The sequence below is a fragment of the Stegostoma tigrinum genome, chromosome 9 (genome assembly GCF_030684315.1).
Source record: "Stegostoma tigrinum isolate sSteTig4 chromosome 9, sSteTig4.hap1, whole genome shotgun sequence".
Taxonomy (NCBI): domain Eukaryota; kingdom Metazoa; phylum Chordata; class Chondrichthyes; order Orectolobiformes; family Stegostomatidae; genus Stegostoma; species Stegostoma tigrinum.
The window spans coordinates 83098165-83122230 of NC_081362.1; the positions used below are offsets into that span (position 1 = coordinate 83098165).

General features: G+C 45.9%; 1 protein-coding gene and 1 long non-coding RNA gene across 3 annotated transcripts in view; one reads left to right on the plus strand and one right to left on the minus strand.

The window, feature by feature from the left end:
* Positions 1–5850: 5850 nt before the first annotated feature.
* On the minus strand, positions 5851–22427 carry LOC132210020 (uncharacterized). Of its 2 annotated transcripts, none has more exons than XR_009446175.1 (3): positions 22156–22427; positions 16497–16631; positions 5851–6160 (listed from the first exon to the last, which is right to left on the minus strand). It is a non-coding gene; the product is annotated as an uncharacterized LOC132210020 (long non-coding RNA). The 2 variants fall into 2 exon arrangements; XR_009446176.1 differs by lacking the exon at positions 5851–6160 and adding an exon at positions 10317–11493.
* The window catches only part of riox1 (ribosomal oxygenase 1), a 61570-nt gene continuing 59664 nt past the window's right edge, over positions 22161–24066 (plus strand). The window contains exon 1 of the mRNA XM_059648695.1: positions 22161–22281. Within this exon, the coding sequence (XP_059504678.1) occupies positions 22210–22281 (72 nt within the window). The 5' untranslated portion in view covers positions 22161–22209. The remainder of the gene's footprint in view (positions 22282–24066) is intronic.

The following is a 24066-nucleotide window of genomic DNA, read 5'->3' on the forward strand; positions in this document are numbered from 1 at the left end:
TTGAGGCTTAATTAAATACTAAGTTGAGGCTTTCCACATCTGATCGGTGTTCAGCATGTTTGCTTTTACACAAATGTACTTTATTCATAACATTTTGAAAAGGACATTATAAATCATTTGGACTTGAAAATTAAATAAAGTACAATAAAATTCAACTTGTTTTCATTCCCATGTGATCTATTAGCTGCCTTATTTCAATTGTAATATTCTTAATACTTACAAAATGCATTCCATGTCGGGCATACACCCCAAGGGCAAAACATTTCAAAGCAAGTAATTACAGAAAGTGCAATACAAGTGAGGTACCTCAATACAGTTTTAATGTCCCTGATGTTCGTTATGTACATTTCTCCTTAAGCATTATTCATTTACTCTAGGATGACCCATTCATTCAGCTTACACATTCCACCCGATGTACACATGGCTCTACGGTTTCAAAACTCTGGGTGCAATACAGCTGAAAGGCTTTGGAACGTAACTTCCCACTTCTGTTCTTCTGCAGTGGCTGCTCAATGGCTTGTTGCATCACCCAGCGCATTGCCTTGGGCCTCAGTCTGCAACATTCAACCAAGGACAACTCTTCGCACTGAAGACCAGCAGGTTTTGAATGGGACCGAGACCATCCTTCACTGAGTTGATGGCCTTCCAGTCACAGTTGGCTTTTGTGTCCCATTGTCCATCGCCACAAGCCGCCAGAGAGCAATTTGGGATGTGGTACGGGGTGGGGGGGGGGGGCTAGATTTTGAAGTTGGTGAAATCCACATTGATACCATTGGGCTGCAGGGTTCCCAGGCGGAATATGAGTTGCTGTTCCTGCAACCTTCGGGTGGCATCATTATGGCACTGCAGGAGGCCCATGATGGACATGTCGTCTAAAGAATGGGAGGGGGAGTTGAAATGTTTCGCGACCGGGAGGTGCAGTTGTTTATTGTGAACTGAGCGGAGGTGTTCTGCAAAGTGGTCCCCAAATCTCCGCTTGGTTTCCCCGAAGTAGAGGAGGCCACACCGGGTACAGTATACCACATTGGCAGATGTGCAGGTGAACATCTGCTTAATATGGAAAGTCATCTTGGGGCCTGGGATGGGGGTGGGGGGGAGGTGTGGGGGCAGATGTAGCACTTCCTGCGGTTGCAGGGAAAAGTGCCAGGTGAGGTGGGGTTGGAGTGGAGGTGTAGAGTGGACAAGGGAGTCGCGGAGAGAGTGGTCCCTCAGGAAAGCAGACGGGGTGGGGCGGGATAAATGTCTTTGGTGGTGGGGTCGGATTGCAGATGGCGGAAGTGTCAGAGGATGATGCATTGGATCCAGAAGTTGGTGGGGTGGTATGTGAGGATGAGGGGGATTCTGTTTTGGTTGTTATTGCGGGAATGAGGTGTGAGGGATGTGTTGCAGAAAATGCGGGAGACCCTGTCAAGGACATTCTCGCCAACTAAGGGGGTGAAGTTGTGGTCCTTGAAAAACATCTGAGATGTACAGGAGTGGAATGCCTCATCCTGGCAGCAAATTCGACAGAGGCAAAGGAATTGGGAATAAGGGATGGAATTTTTGCAGGAAGGTGGGTGGGAGGTCGTGTATTCTAGGTGGTTGCCAGAGATGGAGACAGAGAGGTCCAGGAAGGAGAGAGAGGTATTAGAGATGGTTCAGGTGAACATATGGTTGGGGTGGAAGGTGTTGATGAATTGGATGAACTGTTCGAGCTCCTCGTGGGAGCACGAGGCAGCACTGATACAGTCATCAATGTAACGGAGGAAGAGGTGGGGTTTGGGGCCTGTGTAGATGCGGAAGAGGGACTGTTCCACGTAACCTACAAAGAGGCAGGCATAGCTTGGGCCCATGCGGGTACCCATGCCCCCCCCCCTTTGTCTGTAGGAAGTGAGGGGAATCGAAAGGGAAGTTGTTGAGGGTGAGGACGAGTTCAGCTGAGCGGATGAGGGTGTCAGTGGAGGGGGAATGGTCAGGCCCGCAGGACAGGAAGAAGTGGAGGGTCTTTAGGCCATCTGTATGGGGAATGCAGGTGTATAGGGACTGGATGTCCATGGTAAAGATGAGGTGTTGGGGACTAGGAAATTGAAAGTTCTGGAGGAGGTGGAGGGGGTGGATGGTGTCACAGATGTAGGTAGGGAGTTCCTGGACCAAGGGGGAGAAAATGTAGTTGGGACAGGTGGCGATGAGTTCGGTGGGGCGGGAGCAATGGGTTGACCAGGGCAGGCAGGTTTGTGGATTCTGGGAAGGAGATAGAAGCAGGTGGTGCGGGGTTGGGGAACGATGAGGTTGGAGGCTGCGGGTGGGAGGTCCCGGATGGTTTGGGAGATGATGGTTTGGTGGTTGGAGGTGGGGTCATGATCAAGGGGGCGGTAAGACGTGGTGTCGGAGAGTTGGCGTTTGGCCTCGGCGATGTAGAGGTCAGTGCGCCATACTACCACTGCGCCTCCCTTGTCTGCGGGTTTGATGGTGAGGTTGGGGTTGGAGCGGAGGGCTGCATGTTCTGCGGGGGAGAGGCTGGAGTGTGTGACAGGGATGGAGAGGTTGAGGCAATTGATGTCACGACAGCAGTTGGAGATGAAGAGGTCACGGGAGAGTAAGGGGCCTCGGGGTGGTGTCCAAGAGGAGGGGGTGCATTGGAGGCAGGAGATGGGGTCAGTGGAGGGCGGGTAGGCTCACGATTAAAGGTAGGCGCGGAGGCGAATGTGGCAGAATAACTGCTCAATATCCAACGTGACTGGTATTCGTTGATGTGTGGGTGGAGGGATACAAGGGTGAGCCCTTTACTGAGGACTGACCATTTGTCCTCAGTAAGGGGAGGTCTAGAATCCCCCTCGTCCTCAGGTACCACCCCACCAACCTCCGGATGCAATGCATTATCCACCCGCACTTCCGCCATCTACAATCTGACCCCACCACCCAAGCCATTTTTCCCTCCCCACCCTTATCTGCTTTCCAAAGAGACTACTCCGTGAATCCCTTGTCCGCTCCACCCTCCCCTCTAGTCCCGCCACACCCGGCACTTTTCCCTGCAACTGCAGGAAGTGCTACAGCTGCCCCTACATCTACCCTCTGACCCCCATCCCAGGCACCAAGAAAACTTTCCACATCAAGCAGATGTTCACCTGCACATTTGCCAATGTGGTGTACTGCATCCGCTGTTCCCGTTGTAGCCTCCTCTACATCGGGGAAATGAAGCAGAGGCTTGGGGACCGCTTTGCAGAACACCTACACTTGGTTCACACTAAACAACTGCACCTCCTGGTCGGGAACCACTTCAATTCCCCCTCCCAATCTTCAGACGGTATGTCCATCCTGGGCCTCCTGCAGTGCCACAACGATGCTACCCAAAGGTTGCAGGAACAGCAACTCATATTCTGCTTGGGAACCCTTCAGCCCAATGGTATCAATGTGGATTTCACAAACTTCGAAATCTCCCTTCCCCCCACCGCATCCCAAAACCAGCCCAGCTTGTCCCCGACTCCCTAACCTGTTCTTCCTCTCACCTCAAGCACCACCCCCATCTCCTACCTACTAACCTCATCCTGCCTCCTTGACCTGTCCATCCTCCCTGGGCTGGCCTATTTCCTCCATACCTCTCCACTTACACTCACCTTTACTGGCTCCATCCCCGCCTCTTTGACCTGTCTCTTCTCCACCTATCTTCTCCTCTATCCATCTTCTATCCACCTCCCCCTCTCCCCCTATTTATTTCAGAACCCCCTTCCCCTCCCCCATTTCTGAAGAAGGATCTATGCCCGAAACGTCAAATTTCCTGCTCCTATGATGCTGTTTGGCCTGCTGCGTTCATCCAGCTTTACACTTTGTTATCTAGGATTGTGTGATGCCATGTTTCCCAATCTTCATCCTTTCAAATTATAACTGTGTGCACAGTCCCATCAATTCCTCCTGAAAATGCTCCAGGAATCAACAATGGAAGCATACCCGCCAACTCATAATCTGACTGAAAAGGCCAAACATGGTTTTGCATCATTTGTTACACCATTGTTGAACTAATAGGGAGTCTGAGACTCAATTGTAATACAGGATGACAATCACTTGATGAAGAGAGAATGCTGTAAAGGAAGACAAAGTGACCAGTGGTCAGCATTGTGAAGCCCAGGAAATCTGAAATTTCTGTCAGGGTGAAGTCAGCCAGGGCTGGGGCGAGTAGGGTAAGGATGGGTAGAACAGCAGAAATAGGGGCCTTGTGAAAAAGTGATCCCCAGCTCACAGCTACATGTGGCTGGGAGTAGATTCAGAACAACCCCCAGCACACAGCTCTGTGTGGTTGGGAGGGGGTTCAGGAACAGAATTAAACTGTAAATGTAAGCCCCAAGAGTCATTTTACCCACTCACTCCCTGGTTTCTTAAGGGTTAAAATCAACTCTCAAGTTCACCGTTTTAAGTTAGAGTTCTTGCGTTCCCTCTGAGAAAATCAGCTCTTTCTCTTCTGTACTCCTTATTCCTGCACTCAAGCATGTTAATTTCCCCATTAACACAGTATTATTTCATCCAAAGACTGTCTTGAGAAGATTTGTAGCTCAGGTTGAGGTTCTGGATGTGAGTTTGCTCACTGAGCTGGAAGGTTAGTTTTCAGATGTTTCATCACCATTCTAGGTAACATCATCAGTGAGCCTCCGGTGAAGCGCTGGTGTTATGTCCCGCTTTCTATTTATCTGTTTAGGTTTCCTTGGGTTGGTGATGTCATTTCCTGTTCTTTTTCTCAGGGGACGGTAGATTGGCTCCAAATCAATGTGTTTGTTGATGGAGTTCCGGTTGGAATGCCATGCTTCTAGGAATTCTCGTGCATGTCTCTGTTTGGCTTGTCCTCGGATGGATGTGTTGTCCCAATCAAAATTCACAAAACAGGAGGAAAACAACAGCAAACTGCCATTCCTAGATGTCACCGTAGAACGAACATTCAACGGGGAACTTCAAACCAGCGTCTACAGGAAAACAACACATACGGACCAAGTACTGAACTACAGGAGCAACCATCCCAACACCCACAAACGAAGCTGCATTAGAACATTATTCCAACGAGCCACCACACACTGCAGCACAGAGGAACTACGAACAGCAGAAGAAAATCACCTCTACAGCGTATTCAAAAAGAATGGGTACCCTATGAACACAGTCCGCCGATTCCTCAGCAATAAACCCAAACAAACAGACAAAACGGGCCCAAGAAACCATAACCACTCTCCCCTACATCAAAGACATTTCCGAAATGACTGCCAGACTACTCGGACCTCTTGGCATCAGGGTAGCCCACAAACCCACCAACACACTAAAACAGCAGCTAATGAACTTAAAAGACTCTATACAGACAACAAATAAAACGAACGTCATCTGCAAAATACCTTGCAAGAACTGTGACAAACACTACATTGGACAAACTGGCAGAAAGCGAGCCACCAGGATACATGAACATCAACTAGCCACAAAACGACATGACCCACTATCACTCGTATCCTTACATACAGATACGGAAGGACACCACTTTGATTGGGACAACACATCCATCCTCGGACGAGCCAAACAGAGACATGCACGAGAATTCCTAGAAGCATGGCATTCCAACCGGAATTCCATCAACAAACACATTGACTTGGAGCCAATCTACCATCCCCCGAGAAAAAGAACAGGAAATGACATCCCAAGGAAACCTAACCAGATAAATAGAAAGCGGGACATAACACCAGCGCTTCGTCGGAGGCTCACTGATGATGTTACCTAGAATGGTGACGAAACGTCTGAAAACTAACCTTCCAGCTCAGCGAGCAAACTCACATCCAGAAAGACTGTCTTTTTTCGGAAAGGAGGTAGGAAGGAATTAATCGGCATGGTGCTTGATCAATGCTTTATTTAAATGTAAAGGAGTCTTGGCCCCTACAGACTTTCGTGCATATTTTGATAAGTAGATTAAGTACACAATTTATTGAAGTGCTGATTCAGCAAAATGCAAATGTACAAGTAGGTGTGACTGCAAAGATGGTGGTAGTCAGCAATTACAGGAGTTGGTGATGATGTTCAAAATAGCAAAAGAAGGATTCAAGTGGTACCTTTCACAACCTCACACTGTGTCTCTTCATAGGCAATTAATTCTAAAATACAATTGCAGTTCATCCTGTCAACAGATACTGCCCACATCTTGATCACAGTAGTGTCCCACCATCTGCAAACAGATAAGCAACAATTTGTCACTACTGGATTAACAGTTGAATTCCCTGGGTGGGATTTGAATTTAGCAATGATCAAGTGCTAGAAATGCACAGCAGCCAAGCCATCGCCTAAGGAAAGAATAGACAGGGTAATGTTCATGAGTGGAGATATTGTTTCAGAGCCATGTAACGATTGTGAAAAGGTCAGCCAGATGGACCTCACAGAATGAGTTCCCTGATTGGGGCTGTTAACCTGGTCCAAATTTTTGTTTTGGGGGGGGGGGGGGGGGCGGTGCTGTGGTGGAGGAGGGTTGTGGTGGTGAAATGGTAACAGGAACACCAGTACCGGACACTGGACTCTGCTATGTGAGAAAGACAGATTACTTCAGGGGATGAAGTTTGGTGTAGGAACCACAGGACTGTCCCTGCATGGGTAAAAAGCACGGTTGGCATGAGGTCAGGTTCAATGATGTATAAAGTTCAGGTGGGTGTAATGGTCCCGAACAAGCATGTGAACCATATGAAAGCTGCAAACTCACAACCAGTCTGGGAGCAAAACACGCCGAGCCTCTTTCTGACTGTTCCAGAACCCATAGGTTTCGCCCTCTCTGTATTGTGTTCCAAGATACCTCAGAATCTGAGGTGGACACAGCGGGTGTCAGCGCCTCAAAATCTTTACCACCTGAACAGGAGAATGAATTTCTTCTGAATCACTCTGGGTGCAAGAGGTGAGCTGCTGAGCGTTACACACCGCCTGTATCAGAGACAGAGACAGTGAGAGGAACCTGACCCTCTGCTAGAGTACCCCCTGAGGAGCTACCAGAAAAAAAACCGGGCTACGTCCTATGTCAGAGGGGGAGGACTGCAACAATTGTAACAAGGTCAGCTAGCTGTTTGCAGACGGTGGGACACTACCGTGAGCAAAATGTGGGCAGTATCTGTTGACAGGATGAACTGTGATCAGCTGGGCCACATAGAATATGAATTCCCTAATTAGAGCTGTAAACCTGGTCCAATCAGGGAACCCTGGCTGACAGATATAAAAGGAGTGTCAGAGGTTCTGTTCACTCTCAGAGCTTCTGTTCACTCTCAGCGCTGGCTCTGTGTCAAGGACTTACGATGTCAAAACAAAGGGTGACTTTGTGATGGGACACTGGTCTCTGTGGAATTACTTCAGGCCACAGTGGCTTTACAATCGCACTGACTATAAATTCCTTCCTTGCGTTTTCCCAAATGTTGGCATTATCCAGCAGGAAGGTGAATTTCCTGCTGTTGCTGCCAGCAGGCTGGATACAATGAAAAATTTGATATGTGGGCCCAATGACCATTTTATTCAATGACTGTGTCTGCTTCAATTCACGGCCATGTGTTGAACCTACTGTCCAAGCACTCACAACTTACTTTAAAAGTCTCACTGTCCACTTCAGCCAGCTTTATTTCCTCTCCTAGCAAGTGGCTTTGAGGAGTCTGAGTGGGAGAAAGGCTGATTTTTGTCACTAAAGTATTACAGGAGGCCATTCAGCCCATTATGCCTGGTGCCAATTTCCAGCCTTTCCTCTATATCTCACACACATTTCCTATCCAGATAATCATCCAATGCCCTCTTAAATGCCACATTTCAACCCGCCTTCACCACATTTTCAGACAGTGTTTACCACAACTACTTGCAGTGTGAAAAGTGTCTTTTCGTCACCTTTGCTTCATCTGCACATCATTGGGTCCTTTTGATCTTTTTTTCCAAGCGGGAAGAGGTTCTGCCTATCTACTCTCTCCAACCCACTCATAATTTTCAAAGCCTCAATCAGATCTCCTCTCAGCTGCCGTTTCCCTACGAGGAAACACTCCCAACGTCTTTAATCTATCCTCATGAATTATGAATGAATGCTGCATGCTGGGGTCCTGTTACATCTCCCATGCTGTGATGGTGGAAATGCCAGTTTCCAAGTTCTGCGGTTGGGGGCGGGGGGGGGGGGGGTGAAGCTTTTGGGAAGAATCTCACCTTCATAAAACGCCCTTGGGCAGCCTATTCTCAGGTGTGAGTCAGTCTTCACCTACAACCACAGCTCCCCCTCCCATTAAGGTTTTTTCGATGTTTCACTGCAACTGCAAAACAACACCTAGGTTAATGGGGTCCAATGGTTGTCGAAAATAAAAGCAAAATATTGCAAATGCTGGAAATCGGAAATAAAAACTGAACTGCTGGACAAACTCAGCAGGTCTGGTGTCATCTGTGGGAACAGAACAAATGTTTTGAATTCAATACGACTCTTCTTTGCAACTCTTGAGAAAGGTCACATTGGACTTAAAGAGTTACCTTTGCTTTCTGTCTCTCCAGGTTTTATTTTTCAGAACTTTATGTTCATTATTAGTGATGGTCCATACCTTTTCCCTGGGAAAACCATCAATACTGCATTTGTGGAAACTCTCCACCTTCATGCCCACACAGTGGTGGTTCACTATATCATGCTAAGAGGTGGGGACCTGCATTGCTTTAACTACTATCACATAGGTCAATTGATGTATTCCCACCAGTGTTTTGGTTAAGATCAACTAACTCAGCACAGGTCCAACACCATATCTAGACTAGCATGATCTGGATGCCAAGTCATGAAAGTCGTGCTTGCCCACTGTGGGAGCTGGTGAGGTTTCCCATTTAAAAGAACACGAAATTATCACAAAGGCAGTAGAGCTGCCAAAACCCAATCTCTGAAAAGATTCCCAATTACACCATGCATGCTTCAAACTGACCCTAATCTCTACAAGTGATTATAGACTTCATTTGCGATTCATGTAAACCTGATCTCTGTAATACATTACAAATGCCAATTTGTGAGCTTCAAATCAGACCCTGATCTATACAATTCATTACAGAATCCTCTGCTGTCTAATGCAAAACAAAACTTGTCTGTTACAGAGCTCATCAGGAACCATGACCCACAGGGCAGATTAATGAAGTACTCGAACCATGACATGTTTCTGCCAGGTTTTTGCAGATGATGTGTTAAATCCCAGCGGATGGGAGGTGGAATAGCGCCTGTTGGGTGGGAAGGCATCACAGCAATATCAAGGAGAATCAAGCAGGGAGAGATGTATGTAGGAGGGGTCAATGAAGGGAAGGCCAGTGGGAGGGAGGAAGATTCAATGAAGGGGTGAAGACTGATAATGAAGCAGAACCGAATAGGAGATATTGACGAAGTGTAGGTCAGTGACAACTGCGAAGGCAAGGTGGCTGAGGGGATGTGACTGAGCAAGAATCTGCAGCAGTGAAGAAGAAAAAGCTACTGGGGAATTTCTCCAGTGGGGAATAGGGGTAGGATCATCAAAATGGATATGGATTGGGCAAATCGGAAAATGAGAGTGACAGAGAGGGCAAATGCTGTCTATATAAACTGCCAGTGGTTTTAATGTTTAATAATGTGAAAACTGCATGCAGACTGGTATCCTGTCACCAAGTCACCCTCTATTTACATGAGTACAGTACAAGGACTCTAATCAGCTAGCCCACAGCCAGTCTCTGGAGTGAGGAGACTCTCTGCTTACATTTGTCAGCCAGGGCTCCCTGATTGGCCCAGGTTAGCAGCCCTAATTAGGGATCTCATACTCAACAGGATCCACCGGGCCAACCAACGTTCCAATTACTACAAATAGTTAATAGCCTACCTCTCAGGATTAACTGACCTCAGGAGTGGTGATAGCCTAGTGGTTTTATCGCAGGACTGTTAATCCAGAGATCCAGACAACGTTCTGGGAACCTGGGTCTGAACCCTGCCACAGCAGATGGCAGAATCTGAATTCAATAAAAAAAAATCTATAATTAAGCGCCTAATAATGACCATGAATCCATTGGTTTTCCCAGCAATTGACAATCTGGTTCACTGATGTCCTTTAGGGAAGGAAACTATCATCCTTACCTGGTCTGGCCTACATGTGACTCCAGACCCACAACAATGTGGTTGACTCTTATTTGTCCAGACGGCAGTTAGGGATGGGCAATAAATGCTGCTTAGCCAGCGATGCCCTCATTCCAATAATGAATTCAAAAAAATTTATGTTCAACTACTGTTCACATGGAACCCCTCTCCACTTTGGCGGTTGAACATTTGCAACTACCACCAAGATCTGCACCTGGCAGTAGCATTCCTGTAAAGCCTAGCATACGTTTATACCATATTTTTCACAAACTCAGGTCATCTCAAGGCATTTTGCTTTAGAAATGTAGTGTTTTTGAAACATGGCCACTGATGTAGGAAATGTTGCATCCAATTAGTCACGGTAAGATGCCCAACACGATAATAACCAGATAATTGGTCTTATTGATGCTGATTGAGAGGGCAATGTTGCGCATTTCATGGGAGCAGAACTGTACTGAGCTCTTTGCATATTTCTACTGCATCTGTTAGTTCCGCCTCAGAAAATGGATGAGGCCTCATTTTAACATCTCTGATGAGATGAAAAGACAACATCTCCGATAGGACAGTGCTCTCCCCATAGTACACTGAAATATCAATCTGCTTTACGTGGACTAGCCTCTGGACTGGGAGATGAATACACACCTTTTTAGCATATTATCAACTGAACTAAGGCTATTAAATATTTTTAACAAACTTAAACTTAGAACTTTTTTAGTTGCACGAAAACACATCTCAAAAGAACCAATCAGCAATACAAAAGTTAATGATCATTGAGGCAACTTTTACATTAGCACAACAAATTGCTCTAATGAACAAAGAAGAGTCACACTCAGGCTGTTTAATGTACTTGAGGCAGAACATTCCTCACCAAAAAAATCTATTTTACAAGGTCAGCAGTAGAAACGATCCTCCTGTACAATGTTAAATAGAAGTAATTGGATAGATAAACTCTGTTGGTGGATCAATACAATTGAACGCACCCTCAGCTCCACGTTTGCCCAGACACAATGTACATGGGCCATGCAATTGATTGTCAGCTTTAGCTTCTTGAGAGGATTTGATCTTTAAGTCTTCAAAACCTGATGAACATTCATTTGTTGTCACTTCAAGCCGATCCAAATAAACAGTTCAATATGTGTTGTTAATTAGTATTGGACTTGCTGCCATGCATAAGTGTTTCAGTGGGCTGGGGCATAGAATGTACTCTTGCAAACAAGCTTCAAATTGTTGCACACTACCTAATCTCAGGAGATTTAGGGAGACCAGAAGCTACACAAGGAGAGAAAATTATCTGTCGGTTCACTTTGGGTAGCTCCTGTCCATCTCTTACCAATCAAGGCCAACAATGCCAGAGGCCTTGCTCAAAATCTCTTCTGGTGCCAGCTTTCTCTTCTGATATGCTTTCTCTTTGTTCCAGTGGTGAGCTCCTGCATATTCTGTTTTTATTTCAAATTTACAGCCATTACAATCCCCATCGAGACTGATAACATTTAAAAGGAATCTTATAAAACATTCCAGTTTTAAGACTTTTACTGTAATGAGCAAACTGAAAACAACATTCACTAAAAATAAATAGTAGGCAATTGATACTCTAAACTACAGAAAATATGACCGATATTAATGGCCTGGGTCAATTAGCTAGATGGCCACCATGTGGTTCAGGATGGGTTTCACTCCCATTCCCACTGAAGCGGATGTGAGTCCTGCCTCCTTGCCCTGCACCTGAGAGTGGAAGGTAATGGCATATCATTTAGGAGCTCAGTGTGAAGCAGCAGTACACAATGAGCCTTTTGATAGTACACACAAATGAACTAACGTCTCAATAATCCACACACACACTTTTTTTAATATACAAAACACTCTTCACTGTGAAATAACTCAATGGAGGGCAGTATCCCATCAGCAAGTCACCCTTTAATTACACATGGAGTATCCTCCTCACTGACACAGGTCCCAAAGAGCTAGCTGAGTGAAAAGAACCTCTGACACTCTTGTTTATATCTGTCAGCCTGGACTCCCTTATTAGACCAGATTAACAGCCCCAATCTGGGTTCTTGTATTCTGTGAGGTCCATCTGGTCGATCTTGTTGCAATCACTACACACCAAATTGTGTCTTTTCAAGGAACAGTCAAGAGTCATTTTCAGTTTTCAATGAGTTTTCATATCCCTCTTTCATGGAATCACAACTTTTCTTTGGTTATTGAAGGTCCATTCACTCAGTCTCCTGAAATTTCCCAAACTGCATTTCAACTGTAAGGTCCACTTGGGTGATCTCTTCTCCTGGCCTCGTCAGGCAAATATTCCCATGCTTTTATATCACTGCATCTTCTTTCTCACCGAACAGTACACAAGGCTTCCCCCACATTCTGCCTGATAGTTTTTAGCTCTTTCTGCATAACACAACTCCTGATCTGTTTTGGATAACGAAGTGTGGAGCTGGATGAACACAGCTGGCCAAGCAGCATCTTAGGAGCACAAAAGCTGACGTTTTGGGCCTAGGCCCTTCATCAGAGAAGCCTGCTGTGTTCATCCAGCTTCACATTTTGTTATCTTGGATTCTCCAGCATCTGCAGTTCCCATTATCTCCTGATCTGTTTTGCTCTCTTTCCCTCTCATTGTTGTGGTAATGCTACCCAAGTCTCTGGGCCAGGACCAATGAGGTAAAGGCACGTGATAAGTGAATTAGCCTGAGCCAAAGGGAAGAAGACAGCACAACTTGAGAGAGATAAGAGAAAGAATAAAAAAAAGACCCTTGGGGCATGCAACCAGCAAAAACTCCAAAGACCAACTTTCACAGAAGCAGGCCCTACATCAAGGACGTGGTAATGACATAGAGTGTAGTTGCTTGGCCAGCATCAGTCCTCATTAGCAGCAGCAGCTATCCTGATCAGGTAATAGCTTTTATATTCTATGACTACTTGGGGAGTGTCAGAGCACGCTAATGGGTGTTTAAGTACGTCCTAGCTCAGTTTGTGGGAAAATATATTAGGTCTAATTTTGTGATAAATACATTTAAGCAACACACGTCTTGTTTAATACATTAATAAGGTAATTTGTGAGGATCTGAGAATTGAAACTTCTGCTCTCTGTACAAACCAATAACCGGGATCCAGACAACAGTGGTTAGCACTGCTGCTTCACTGCACCAGGGAACTGGGTTCAAATCTACTCGCGGGTGACTGTCTATGCGGAGTTTGCACATTCTCCCTGGCTCCTCTGGGTGCGCCAGTTTCCTCCTACAGTCCAAAAATGTGTAGCTTAGGTGAATTGGCCATGTTAAATTGCCCATATTGTTCAGGGATGTGCAGGCTAGGTGAGTTAGCCATGGGAAATGCAGGGGTAGGGTAGGGGATTGGTCTGAGTGGGATGCTGTTTGGAGGGTAGGTGTGCTTTGATGGTCTGAATGGCCTGTTTCCACACTGGAGGGAATTCCACGGTTTTATTCTATTCTATAATTTACCTTCAATTAAAAAGACAGTTTATGCAAAGCATAATCATCCTATCAAAGCTCACATTTGTAACTTAGCATCTACTGTAATGTAGTTCTATTTAATGATTTTTTTATATGAACACATTAGTGTAATGGATATGGTATAATCATGATTTAATAACCCAGAAGCCTAGCCCAATTCAACAGCATGAGCTCAAATCCCACCACCACAGTGGCTGAGGAATTTAAATTCTGTAATTAATTAAATCTGAAGTTAAAAACCTGTTTCAGTAATGGTGGCTATAGAATATTTGATTACTTAAAATCTGCTACCCCACATCATAAAAAGTCTTTTCGGGAAAAAAAATCTGTCGTTGTAATGCAGTTTAGTTTATATGTGACTCCAGGAGGTAGCAAGCATGACAAATATCAGAGTCAACACAGTATGGAGCTGGATGAACACAGCAGGTCAGGCAACATCAGAGAAGAGGAAAGTCGACGTTTCAGGTTAACACCCTTCAGCAGGACTCAGGAGGGGGAAGGGAGCTTGGAAATAAATGGGGGTGGGGCGGGGGGGGGGGAAGGTAGATGGGATGGTGACAGGTGGATGCAGGTAGGGGATAGTGGAGATTGGTCAGTAGGAAGGGTGGGTCAGTTAGGACAGAAAGATGGACAGGCTGTATCAGGTCAAGATGGCAGGGACGAGAAGCACAATTGGGCATGGGATGAGGCTGGGGGTGGGGAGATTTTGAAACTGGTATATTCAATGTTGAGGCCAGTGGGCTGAAAGCCCCTGAGGCAAAATTTGAAGTGTTGTTCCTCCAGTTTGTGCGTGGTGTCATTGTGACATTGGAGGAGGCCTAGAATGGACATGTCACCCAGGGAGTGGGAGGGAGAGTTAAAATAGTTGCCAACCAGCAGGTGTTGTTGATTATAGTGTACAGAGTACAGATGCTCTGCGAATCGGTCACTGAGTCTGCACTTGGTCTCACCGATGTGTGGGGACCACATCAGGAGCAACAGATACACTAGCCCAGGTTGGAGGGCATAAAAATGAATCCCTGTCAGATTTGGAAAGGCTCCTGCCCCACTGTAATGCAGCTGAATCTAAACTCTGCACTCTGGAATGGCCTACCAACATATTCAGTTTTATTGATAAAGGCAGCTTACTACCATGTTCAAAAGAGCATTTAGAGATGGGTTGCAGAGTCTCATCACACTCAAATTCCATGGAAGAATATTTCCATATAATTGCATCATTCTTCACAAAACAAAAGGCTGGGGGACTGGCTTTCCCTGGCATATTCTGCATGGTAATGCCTTGACCAATCAGAATTAATGTGCCTGGTTTGAATTTGATTAAAAGCTTGCCAGTTCTCTGTTCCACAGCACAGATTCAACCTGCCAACCAATCGGCACCTTGTCATCACGCAGTATATCATTCCATTTGAGATTTGTCATTCTTGTGACTCTGTCTTGACGAATGCAAGGCAAAAATCATCAGTAGCGGGTCTGTTTTGTTTAGCAGTACTTAAGTTCTGTACCACCAAGTGACTGCAGTCATACAGTCATAGAGATGTATAGCATGGAAACAGTCGTCCATGCCGACCAGACATTCTAAACAAATCTAGTCCCATTTACCCATATCCCTCTAAAACCTTCCTCTTTATATATCCATCCAGATACTTCTTAAATGTTGTAATTGTACCAGCTTCCAACATATTCTCTGGCACCACCACCATCTGCATGTAAATGTTGCCGATTATGTCTCTTAAATCTTTCTCCTCTCACCTTGAACCTGTGCTCTCTAGATTTGTCTCCCCTATTCTGGGGAGGTTGGCTATTCAGAAATCATTTCTGAAGAAGGTTCGAGGCCTGAAACGTCAGCCTTCCTGCTCCTCTGATGCTGCTTGGCCTGCTGTGTTCATCCAGCTCTACACTTTGCTATGTCAGATTCTCCAGCATCTGCAGTTCCTACTATCTCTAACCAGAATTGAAAGCAGTATTCCAAAAGAGGCCTAACCAATGTCCTATATGACCGCCCAAATCCTGTATTCAAAGCACTGACCAAGAAACACAAGCATACCAAATGCATTCTTCACCATCCTGCCTACCTATGACTCCGCTTTCAAGGAAATATGAACCTGCACTCCAAGGTCTCTGTTCAGCAACAGTCCCCAGGATTTTACCATTAAGTGTATAAGTCCTGCTCTGATTTCCCCTGCCAAAATGCTGTGCCTCATATTGAATTAAATTAAACTCCATCTGGCAATATTTGGCCCACTGGCCAAAACAGATCAAAGGTCCTGTTAGACCCTGAGGTAACCTTCTTCATTATACACTACACCTCCAATTTTGGTGTCATCGGCGAACTTTCTAACCATACTTCCTTTGTTCACATGCAAATTGTTTATATAAATGACAAAAAACAGTACACCCAGCAACAATCCTTGCAGCATGCTGCTGGTCACAGGCCTTCAGTCTGAAAAGCAACCCTCCACCACCACAATAACAAACTGTGGAGCTGGATGAACACAGCAGGCCAAGCAGCATCTCAGAAGCACAAAGGCTGGCGTTTCGGGCCTAGACTCTCTGATGAAGGGTCTGGGCCTGAACCCTCAGCTTTTGTGCTCCTGAGATGCTGCTTGGCCTGCTGTGTTCATCCAGCCCCACACTTTGTTATCTTGGATTCTTCAGCATCTGCAGTTCCCATTATCTCTCCTCCACCACCACAATTTGTCTTTTACCTTCAACCCAGTTCTACATCCAAATGGCTAGTTCTCCCTGTATTCAATGTGATCTAACCCTGCTAACCAGTTTACCATGTGGAACCTTGTCGAATGCCTTAGCGAAGCCCATAGAATCCAGGCACTGTGGAAGCAGGCCAATCGGCCTGTTGAATCCACCCTGACCCTCCAAAGAGCATCCTACCCAGATCCACTCCCAACCTATCCTTGCATTTCCCACCCTAGACACTATGGGCAATTTAGCAGAGGTAATCCACCTACCCTGCAAACCGGAGCACCTGAAGGAAACCAACGCAGACACAGGGAGAATACGCAAACTCCACACAGACAGCTGCACGAGGCCGGAATCGAACCTAGGTTCCTGGCACTGTGAGGCAGCAGTGCTAACCACTGTTTCTGTAAGAAATAATCATTCATTAGGACATCAGCGGAAAGTCAACAAAATTTTCTCTACAATATCAAAACATGGATGATTTAGCACAAAAATATGAGTGTTTGACAACCAAAATGGTCACAGGTTGAAACACAGTTTATGTCAGTATCAGTCTGTTCATTATAGCAGTCACTGTAAGTATGCTACATGTACCCTCAGTGTCTTACGATGTGATAGCTTTCCCTTACAATTAAAATTCTCCAGTCTAGCTTAGCTTCTTGGAAATCTTCTCTGTACTCTGTCTAGTGCAATTACATATTTCCTACAATGAAGATGGGGATTGGTTAGCTCTGTTGGCTATACAGTTGGTTTGCGATGCAACGTGATGCCAATGCACAAATTCGATTCCCATGCTGGCTGAGGGTACAATAAGGTCTTACCTTCCTGACTTCACCCTTTGCCTGAGACATGATGACCCTCAGATTAAACTTACCACCAGTCGTGTCTCTCTCTGTGATGAGAAGGCAGACCTATGGTCTTCTGAGACTATGGAAACTTTACATTTATAGAGCAGTAACTAGAACTACACACCGTACTCCAGCTGTGGCCTCAGCAGTGTTCCACATAACATCCCAGCTCATGTCGAATGGCTGAACCAATATAAACCAATATTTTAAATGCCTCACTGAGCAGTGTATCGATCTGTCCAGCCACTTCTAGAGTGCAGTTGTCTTGCACTGCATGATCTCTGTTCCTCCATGATTCTCAGCATCTTACCACTACCTACTTGTGTGCTTTGTTAGCCTTTACCAAACATATTACCTCACACTGCTCCAGATTTAACTTTATTTGCTGTTGTTCTGTCTACTTGGCAAGCCCACAGCTATCTGCTTACAGGCTTCTTCTTTTTAAATTATAACCACACAGCCAAATTATGTATCAGATGCAAACTTCTAAATCATACCCTGATATTCAAATTCAAATCATTGTAAAGGCTACAAACACAACTGAGCTGGAACTGATTATGAAACCCCTCGAGAACAGCCAGCCACTCAAAAATATCCATTATCCACTGCCCTTTGCTTTCAGCCTCTGAACCAATTTTGGTTTCAGCTTTCGACTTTACCTCAGATTCCATGGGTGTTTACTTTTGTGATCCATGTGACCAATTTGCCATATGAGAAGTCTGTAGCAAGACATAGTTTACTGGGGTCATACATAATTACCTGAAATCACGTGCCATAAACAATCTACAACCTCCAAAGGTGAGCTTGCCCTCCTGACATAATAGAGAGGGAAATGCTGCAGCAGTTATTTCAGTACTCTGAAGTACAATTTTCATTAGGGGAGACCCAAACTAGCATCAAAAAGAACTATAATGTTCCAAAAGGACAGTGGTCCCTGGAGGACATGAAACGTGCCTGGGAAAAAAAACCACCCAGCAGAAGAATAAGCGCAGTGTTAAATGGTCCCTTACATTGAAGGCACAACTCCAGCAAAGAAACAAAATCATGACCAAGTCAGCCCATGATCGAGAAGTAAATAATCTTAAAGATCAAATAAAAGCTATGCACGAACAGCTACAGAAGGAAAGATCCAAACGGGAGGAAATTGAGCTTAAAAATCAGGAGCCTGTAAAGGAGAACAAAAAAAACTGAAGGATGAACAGATAGTCTCGTCAGTTTCCTCCCCAGCTCCGAAGCAGATATGGGATCCGTACTCAACCACCCACAACGTCGAGAAAATGGCTAAGCAAAATAAGGCTGAGCTCTTGAGACCAAGGGAACCGCTAACAGTGACAGTGATGAGGACTATATATCCCCAACACCACTTTTATGACCGCTTAAAACCAAGAAAGTAAAAATTGAGAAAATGGTGACGCAAAGAACATAGAACATTACAGCACAGTACAGGCCCTTCGGCCCTCAATGTTGTGCCGACCTGTCATACCGATCTCAAGCCCATCTAACCTACACTATTCCATGTACGTCCATATGCTTATCCAATGATGACTTAAATGTACTTAAAGTTGCCGAATCTACTACCGTTGCAGGCAAAGCGTTCCATTCCCTTACTACTCTCTGAGTAAAGAAACTACCTCTGACATCTGTCCTATATCTTTCACCCCTCAATTTAAAGCTATGCCCCCTCGTGCTCGCCGTCACCATCCTAGGAAAAAGGCTCTCACTATCCACCCTATCGAACCCAATGATTATTTTATATGTTTCAATTAAGTCACTTCTCAACCTTCTTCTCTCTAACGAAAACAGCCTCAAGTCCCTCAACCTTTCCTCGTAAGACCTTCCCTCCATACCAGGCAACATCCTAGTAAATCTCCTCTGCACCCTTTCCAAAGCTTCCACATCCTTCTTATAATGCGGTGACCAGAACTGTACACAATACTCCAAGTGCGGCCGCACCAGAGTTTTGTACAGCTTCACCATAACCTCTTGGTTCCGGAACTCGATCCCTCTATTAATAAAAGCTAAAACACTGTATGCCTTCTTAACAACCCTGTCAACCTGGGTGGCAACTTTCAAGGATCTGTGTACATGGACACCAAGATCTCCCTGCTCATCTACACTACTAAGAATCTTACCATTAGCCCCGTACTTTGCCTTCCGGTTACTCCTACCAAAGTGCATCACCTCACACTTGTCTGCATTAAACTCCATTTGCCACTTCTCAGCCCAGCTCTGCAGCTTATCTTTGTCTGTCTGCAACCTATAGCATCCTTGGTCACTATCCACAACTCCACCGACCTTAGTGTCATCTGCAAATTTACTAACCCTTCCTTCTACGCTCTCATCCAGGTCATTTATAAAAATGACGAACGGCAGTGGACCCAACACCGACCCTTGCGGTACACCACTAGTAACTGGTCTCCAGGATGAACATTACCCATCAACTACCACCCTCTGTCTTCTTTCAGCAAACCAATATCCAATCCAAACTGCTATATCTCCCCCAATCCCATTCCTCCACATTTTGTACAGTAGTCTACTGTGGGGAACCTTATCGAACACCTTGCTGAAATCCATATACATCACATCAACTGGTTTACTCTCATCTACACGTTTGGTCACCTTCTCAAAGATTAGAGGATGGTGAATACTCCAGTAAGGCAGACTGAAAACCACATCATGCAAGTACCTGAAAACATTGAGAGGTGGCCTAAAGAAATGCCTCACCCAAAGAAAGGGCCAACGAAAACCTGGGAAAGCCCAGACCGGTTAAGGGGAATATATCTGCTCCATCCCTGGGATGGGGTACAAATCTGCACTGTCATAGTCACCGAGAGAGAAGGACCTCACCTCCATGAGGTAGTTAAAGGTGCCCTCGGGGAATACAAACAGGAGCTGCAAGCTGGCTTGTCAGCAATACAACAGTGGCTCCAGAGATACTGTCCACCTTACACTGATTGGACAACAGTCACTGCCTGCTGTCAAAAGGCCACTAGGGGAAGTCTCAGAATGTGAGGGAAGCGTTAGGACAACCTGGAAGGAAGACATAGGGCGACACAAACATGAGGGACGATACAGATTTTAAAAACTGTGACTATGGCCTGCTGAAATCTGCTTTTGCAACTGGACTTAAACTAGGGCTCACTAAAACGCTGAAGCTTGCTAAACCAGATTGGGACCAAATACTATGAACTGGCTGACCGGGCCCACCAGCTTGACCGGGATATGGGGGCCCAGATGCGAGTCCTATAGACAAGTTGGACAGACCCCCAGTAACCGCAGAAAAATCCAGGACAGACACCAAGGTAAGTGTTACATTTGTGAGAAGGAAGGTCACTGGTCCAAGAAGTGCGGGCAGAGGGGTAGAGGGTGGCGGTGCCCAAAGAAGGACAGACCCCGATAGCAGGGAGTAATCTCGATCTCCTAGTTTAAAAGGCTGTCCGTCCAACAAAAGCAGGAACTGCTGAACATGAAAAAACGCTGAAGAAGCCTACCCCGTGCCCCTCCACGCTCCTACTGGCTTTGTGCCAGAGGAGAGATGGACTGTATGTGACCATGAGGGTCGGTGGCCTAGTCATTGTGTGGCCCATGTGGAAGGCAAGTCGGGAATGGAGATTGACTGTAGACTACAGAAAGACTAATCAGTGCATTGATCAAAAGGCTCCACTGGTTGCCGACCCCACGACTATACTTAGAACCTTAACACCAGACCACAAGGGGTTTTCAGTCATAGATATGGCTAACAGCTTCTGGTCAGTACTACGAGCACCTGAAGTACAGTCATGGTTTGCCTTTAATGTACGGAAAAAACAATCCATCCACGAGATTCCACAACAACCCATCTGAATACCACACGGCCTTACAAAATTACATCCGCCAAATGCCCCCAACTGAGTTAGTTATCATCCAGTACTTGGGTGACATACTGGTAGCTTCTGAAACAGAAAAGCAAAACGAGATCGATCTTAAGCTCTCTTAAACCACCTGCAGCAAAAAAGCTAGTTCTGAAAAGGCTCAGAACACCCTGAAAGTTAACTGAATTTTAGCTTCAATGATGTCCCAGATTAGATTCCCTAGTGTGGGAACAGGCTCTTCAGCCCAACAAGTCCACACTGCCCCTTGGAGCATCCCACCCAGACCCAACCCCTATAACTCACACACCCTGAACACTACGCGCGATTTGACATGGCCAATCCACCTAGCCTGCACATCTTTGGACTGTGGGAGGAAACCTGAGCACCTGGAGGAAACCTGTGTTTGGCTGTGTTCTGTGATGCTGTGGATTTACATCTTTCCATCTAGATCTTGTGTTTTATAATTTGGCTCTCAGAATCATAGAATTGTATAGGGCAGAAAGATTCAATTCAGCCCACTATGTCTGCACTGGATCATCAAATACGCATTTAGTTTATTGCAATTCTTCTGCCTTCTCCCTGTAACCCTACCAAAGCATTCTTAGAAAAAGAACAATCTAATTCTCAATAAAAACTGAAAGAACTGCGGATGCTGTAAATCAGGCACAAAAACAGACGTTGCTGGAAATGCTCAGCAGGTCTGGCAGCATCTGTGAAGGAAATATCAGAGTTAACGTCACGGGTCTAGTGGCCCTTCCTTAAAATGTTCTGAGGATGGGTCACTGGACCCGAAACATTAACTCTGACTTTTCCTTTACACATGCTGCCAGACATGCTGAGCATTTGCAACAATCTAACTCTCTTTTGCAAGCCTCAATCAATCCTGCTACCACCCCCTGCTTCCACTCACACCTTCAAAAACAAAAGGACCTCCTTTCGGACTTCCTTAAAAAGAACAAAAATATATTGGAGAAACTCAGTATCATCCTGAAGAGAGAGTGAACATCTCAGCAAGGTGGTACTTGTACGCTGTGAAGAGAAAGAGAGTGAACGTCTCAGCAAAACGGCACTTGTATCTTGTTCAGAACATCTCATCTGGATGATACTTTTAGGTTCATTGAAAAAAGGCCACGCTGAGGGGAAAATGGGCGGGCCAGGGCCATGCGAACGCTGATTCGCTGACGGAGGTGTCCGTCACATACCAGAGGGCGGGGCGACAGTGAACGTACCGACGTCAGGACGCACCGGCCCCGCCCATTCCTCGACCGTTCGCAGGGGCTACCATGGCCGATTCTTGCGTTTCGGCGTTCTCTGTTTACCGGAGCCTGGAGGCTGATAACGGGTTCTGGACTCAGGTCAGTCTCTTCACTCGAGCGGCAGGAGATGGTTTTTGGACAGCCCTCGGGTGGGATGGAGGAAGCGAAGTTCTCGGTGCAGTCCTGGTTCCGCTGAGGCCCGGAGGCGGTTAGAATGGGCACGCGGCGGCCGGAGCCTCCGGGTTACCGCTGGCCCCGCCCCGTGATGTCATGCCCCTGTGATGGTATAAGAATTTCCGCGGGAGAACCCACGTGGGCAGTCCCACCTCCACGTGCTGTGAGATGTTCTGCAGTAGCACTTGGCAAACAGAAGCTCAACATTGAGTCAAGGCAAAGTATTACGGGTGCTGAGATGATAAAGTGTGGAGCTGGATGAACACAGCAGGCCAAGCAGCATCTTAGGAGCAGGAAAGATGCTGCTTGGCCTGGTGTGTTCATCCAGCAGATTTATTATCGCGGATTCTCCAGCATCTGCCGTTCCTGTTACCTCTACTGCGGGTGCTGGTAATCTGAAACATACACGGAAGGTGCTGCAGAAACTCACAAGGCTTTCCAGCATCAGTGGAGAGAGAAACATTTAATGAGTCAAATACTAAATAAAAACCGAAAGAACTGTAAGTCAGGAGTAAAAATAGAAGTTGCTGGAAAAGCTGAGCAGATCCAGCAGCATCTGTGAAGAAAAAACTCCGGGTTAGCATTTCAGGTCTGTTGACCCTTCCTCTAATTTTTGTTTCTTCACATGCTGCCAGACCATTTCATGGGTTGAGTGTTGATTGAACCTGCTTCTTCAGAACTTTGTTGTTCAGTATTCGATGGCTGCCTCCTCAGGCACTTCAGCATTACAAGAGCAGACAATTTGGCTTTTGCAGTCTGCTTCACTATTCGATAAACATAGAACGTTACAGCACAGTACAGGCCCTTCGGCCCTCGATGTTGTGCCGACCTGTCATACCGATCTCAAGCCCATCTAACCTACACTATTCCATGTATGTCCATATGCTTATCCAATGACTACTTAAATGTACCTAAAGTTGGCAAATCTACTACTGTTGCAGGCAAAGTGTTCCATTCCCTTACTACTCTCTGAGTAAAGAAACTACCTCTGACATCTGTCCTACATCTCTCACCCCTCAATTTAAAGCTATGCCCCCTCGTGCTCGCTGTCACCATCCCAGGAAAAAGGCTCTCCCTATCCACCCTATCTAACCCTCTGATTATTTTATATGTCTCAATTAAGTCACCTCTCAACCACTTTCTGATGAAAACAGTTTCAAGTCCCTCAGCCTTTCCTCGTAAGACCTTCCCTCCATACCAGGCAACATCCTAGTAAATCTCTTCTGCACCCATTCCAAAGCTTCCACATCCTTCTTTTAATGCGGTGACCAGAACCGTACGCAAAACTCCAAGTGCGGCCGCACCAGAGTTTTGTACAGCTTCACCATAAACTCTTGGTTCCGGAACTCGATCCGTCTATTAATAAAAGCTAAAACACTGTATGCCTTCTTAACAGCCCTATCAACCTGGGTGGCAGCTTTCAAGGATCAGTGTACATGGACACCGAGATCTCTCTGCTCATCTACACTACTAAGAACCTTACCATTAGCCCAGTACTTTGCCTTCTGGTTACTCCTACCAAAGTGCATCACCTCACACTTGTCTGCATTAAACTCCATAAGAGCATATCTGTTTTGGTTGTGGTTTCAACCTCATTGACTTGTCTGGCTCTCTCCGCCCTCTCCCAGCCTTGACCGCCTAGTAATGAATTCAGTGAACCCCAACATCCACTGTGGATGGAAATTCCACAGACTGACAGTTCTCTGAAAA